Genomic DNA, 4,593 nt, shown 5'->3' with positions numbered 1-4,593 from the left:
TGGGATTACAGGCTTGAGCCACCGCGCCCGGCCGAGACTCTGTCTCTTAAAAAAGGTTTTTAATTTAAAAAAAAGAAAAATGACAGGGCACAGTGGCTCACGCCTGTAATCCTAGCACTGTGAGAGGCCAAGGCGGTTGGATCACCCAAGGTCAGGAGTTCGAGATCACCCTGGCCAACATGGCAAAATTCCGTCTCTACTAAAAATACAAAAAAAAATTAGCCAGGCATGGTGGAGCACACCTGTAATCTCAGCTACTCAGGAAGCTGAGGAAGGAGAATCGCTTGAACCTGGGAGGTGGAGGTTGCAGTGAGCCAAGATCGCACCACCACACTCCAGCCTCCACCTCAAAAAAAAAAAAAAACTTTGGGCTGAGTACAGTGGCTCATGCCTGTAATCCTAGCACTTTGGGAGGCTGAGGCAGGAGGATCACTTGAGCCCAGGAGTTCAAGATCAACCTGTGCAACACAGCAAGACCCTGTCTCTATTTTTGGGGGGTTTTTTTTGAGACGTAGACTCACCCTGTCATCCAGACTGGAGTGCAGTGGCGCAACCTCGGCTCACTGCAACCTCTGCCTCCCGGGTCCAAGCGATTCTCGTGCCTCAGCCTCCCAAGTGGCATGCACCTCCACATCCAGCTAATTGTTGTATTTTTAATAGGGACAGGGTTTCACCATGTTGGCCAGGCTGGTCTCAAACTCCTGACCTCAAGTGATTCGCCCACCTCAGCCTCCCAAAGTGCTGGGATTATAGGCGTGAGCCACACCGCCCAGCTGATCCTGTCTCTATTTAAAAAAAAAAAAAAAAAACTTCAGCCAGTTTTATCTCAACTAGCAAGCAAATGATATTCTATTCTCTCTCACCAAATGCTGAGGAATTTCTTAGGTTAAGTAGCATGTTATCCAAGTGTTCAAGAATTTAAAATGAGGCCGGGTGTGGTGGCTCACGCCTGTAATCCCAGCACTTTGGGAGGCTGAGATGGGCAGATCACAAGGTCAGGAGTTTGAGACCAGCCTGGCCAACATGGTGAAATCCCATCTCTACTAAAAATACAAAAATTAGCCGGGTGTGGTGGCGGATGCCTGTAATCCCAGCTACTCAGGAGGCCAAGGCAGGAGAATTGCTTGAACCTGGGAGGCAGAGGTTGCAGTGAGCTGAGATTGCACCACTGCACTCCAGCCTGGGCAACAGAACAAGACTCTGTCTCGAAAAAAAAAACAAAAAAAAAACAAAGAATTTAAAATGAAATGACAGCTTGCAAGGCAGGCTGTATGCTAAAGAGGTTATCCCATACTGGCAACTCCAGGGCTGGCTTCATATTCAGTGAGGCTGCCAATAACTAAACCCCAGCAGAAATGATAGACTCAGTTCCAAAGGGAAAGACTTCGGGAGTCTCAACACACACAAGGGAGTTCCAACAGCCAGGTAAGCCGAATCAGGCAGCAGTCACAAAGTCAAGGCCTCAAACAGACTTTAAGAAACAGTATGCATGTGAGCTCATGGAGAACTAACACTCAACCAGACTGGCTTTCTGCTCTGCATGTGGGTCTGTAATCTCCGTAGGACTGGGCCCACAGTAACTCACTCCATGGTGCAACAAGACTAACCTCATGCTTCTTTAACAGTCTTTTCTCCAACTTCTTGTTACATTTGCAGGTCACCTAGCATAAGAAGTGAGAATCAATAAATTGGCTTTGTGACAATATGCTCATTTGCTATTGCACAATAGCAAACAAAATACATTTATGAACAACAGCAAGTATAACACATGTATAAACATTTGGGTACTTGGTGGCTCACCTGACAGTGTTCTGCAGCCATGTGAGTCTCCATGTCAGATTTGGGAAATGGTTCCTTGCAGATAGGACACATACCAATGTTCCTTTGACAGTGGATCTCATGGATGGTAAAGTTAAACACAGGAATTTCCTTTTTGCTACAGAAATAGAACAAAGAAAAAGGCAAGCATTACTGACTAATCTATGCCTTTTCTTGCACAGTGGCATCACATGGAAATCTATCCTATCCAATCTTTAGTCTCCATTATTTATCTTTAGTGAATACCTAGCCTACAAACTCATGATTATTACCATTCCTGCTTTTCAAGAACTAAATCCTGGCCGGGCGCGGTGCCTCACACCTGTAATCCCAGCACTTTGAGAAACTGAGGCAGGCAGATCACCTGAGGTCAGGTGTTCAAGACCAACCTGGCCAATATTGTGAAACCCCGTCTCTACTAAAAATACAAAACTTAGCCAGGCGTGATGGCAGGCACCTATAATCCCAGCTACTCGGGAGGCTGAGGCAGGAGAATCACTTGAACCTGGGAGGCAGAGGTTGCTGTAAAAAAAAAAACAAAAACAAAAAAAAAAACTGGCTGGGCGCAGTGGCTCACACCTGTAATTCCAGCACTTTGAGAGGCCAAGGAAGGCGGATCACCTGAGGTCGGGAGCTCAAGACCAACCTGACCAAATGGAGAAACCCCATCTCTACTAAAAATACAAAATTAGCCAGGTGTGGTGGCACATGCCTGTAATCTCAGCTACTCAGGAGGCTGAGGCAGGAGAATCGCTTAAACCGGGGAGGCGGAGGTTGCAGTGAGCCTAGGTCGTGCCATTGCACTCCAGCCTAGGCAACAGGAGTGAAACTCTGTCTCAAAAAAAAAAAAAAAAACTAAACTAAATCCTGTCCAGGTGCAGTGGCTCACACCTGTAATCCCAGCACATTGAGAGGCTGAGGCAGGTGGCTCACTAGAGGTCAGGAATTCAAGACCAGCCTAGCCAACATGGTGAAACCCCGCTTCTACCAAAAATATAAAAACTTAATGTGGTTTGGTGGCGGGCGCCTGTAATCCCAACTACTTGGGCAGCTGAAGCAGGAGAATCACTTGAACCCGGGAGGCGGAGGTTGCAGAAAGTTGAGATTGTGCCACTGCACTCCAGCCTGGGCAACAGCAACATTCCATATCAAAAAAAAAAAAAAAAGAACTAAATCCTGAAGGCTGACTCTTCTGTGCAACATTCTGAGTTACCACTGCTATGCACTACTACCTCTAAAAGCTCAGCCTTACTTTCTCAAAGTCAGAGCTAATCACAACATGAAGTCAGATGCCAAAAAGAGTAGAGCTAAGCCTAGCAAAACCATCCATGTCCCAAAGCAGAGTGATACGCTCCAGGATTATTTTAAAACAGAAAACAAACCAAAACAACAATAAGAACAAGTGAAAAAACACCCTACCACTGATTTTCCCTCAGTTTTAAGTAGTTAAATTTCATTGGATTTTATTCCATGAAAAGTCAAACCAAAAAGAGAAGACGCCAGCTTTGGGATAGTCAAAGGGGAAGGGGAAATTGTCTCCTGTATGCCTCACATGCCTTTCAAAGCAGGCTGGATGCTTCCTGACTACAGGAACATGCTCTCTGGCTGGGTTGGTAGAAACTTCACTTCAAAGCTGCACAAAAATCAAATCCTGAACCCTTTCCTCCACCAGTCTGGTTTCTCCACTTAATTTTCCCATTCTCACTTAGTTTAGTAGTCCAAAGAACATATCTAAGCTACACAAATTAAGGAGGTAAAGTGATAATCCTACATGAAAGAATAAGACCATTTAAACATGAAAAGATTAGACACACACTCGAACTAAAGGTACATTCTATTCAAAGGCCTTACTTTTATTTATTTGGATAGGACCATTGTAAAATTCCAATTTGACCAGCTAAAGACATTAAAGAAGGTACCTATAACAATAATTCAGAAAAATAAAATACTGAACAGAATCAATACAGATAGTCATAAAACACATTATTTAAGATCATATTTTGCCTCTGAAGCTGAATACTAGAAGAACTCTCTCCCACACTAAATTATAAATAGCTTATTTCTCTTTTAATAACCTTTAACATTCAGACATTGTCTAAAAAACATTTCAAAGTAGAATAAATGATGTGCCTCCAGCTTATAGTCATTCTTCCAAACTGAAAGACCAAGACACCAAGGCAGTGCAAATTCATTTTCATCCAATGGTGGAATTATCAAGCTGGGGACCCCAAGGCAGCTCTCAAAGCAGCACTGGAAGGTGACAGAACAATCAACTGTGAGAGATGGGAAGAAAACTCAAATGGATAAAGAGGTAAATTACTGACAGATTTAACTTCCCATATTTCTCTCAAATTTCTAGCTTTCTAAGGAAACTACTCATTTTGAATTAATTTAGTTAAAATAATAAATCCCAACTTTTTAAAGATGTTGTGAAACTAATACTTTAATACATTACTGGTGGTAGAATAAACTGTCTAAAAACAGTCTGAAAATGCATTTCTAGGACCATAAAATTATATACTCTGTAACACAATAATCCTACTCTTGGGATTATGTATGAATATTTTCATTACAGTATCATAGAATGGTAAAAAATGAAAGTCATTAAAAATACTTAAGCAAGAAAGGAATAGCTAAGTTACATATAGTACACCAACAAAGTGAAAGAAGCAATGTTAGGCCGGGTGCAGTGGCTCAAGCCTGTAATCCCAGCACTATGGGAGGCCGAGACGGGCGGATCACGAGGTCAGGAGATCGAGACCATCCTGGCTAACA

The 4,593-nt window shown here is 43.1% G+C and overlaps 1 protein-coding gene across 3 annotated transcripts in view; it reads right to left on the bottom strand.

Moving 5' to 3' along the window:
• The window catches only part of TRAFD1 (TRAF-type zinc finger domain containing 1), a 36,843-nt gene that overhangs the window by 24,968 nt on the left and 7,282 nt on the right, over nucleotides 1-4,593 (bottom strand). For all 3 annotated transcript variants that reach the window (XM_011928662.1, XM_011928664.1, XM_011928663.1), the window contains 2 exons: nucleotides 1,801-1,936; nucleotides 1,608-1,661 (listed from right to left, as the gene is read on the bottom strand). In XM_011928662.1, the coding sequence (XP_011784052.1) occupies nucleotides 1,608-1,661; nucleotides 1,801-1,936 (190 nt within the window). The remainder of the gene's footprint in view (nucleotides 1-1,607; nucleotides 1,662-1,800; nucleotides 1,937-4,593) is intronic.

This window comes from Colobus angolensis, unplaced genomic scaffold (genome assembly GCF_000951035.1).
Source record: "Colobus angolensis palliatus isolate OR3802 unplaced genomic scaffold, Cang.pa_1.0 Scaffold79, whole genome shotgun sequence".
In the NCBI taxonomy this organism is placed as follows: Eukaryota; Metazoa; Chordata; class Mammalia; order Primates; family Cercopithecidae; genus Colobus; species Colobus angolensis.
This window is presented reverse-complemented; position numbering and strand designations above follow the sequence as displayed.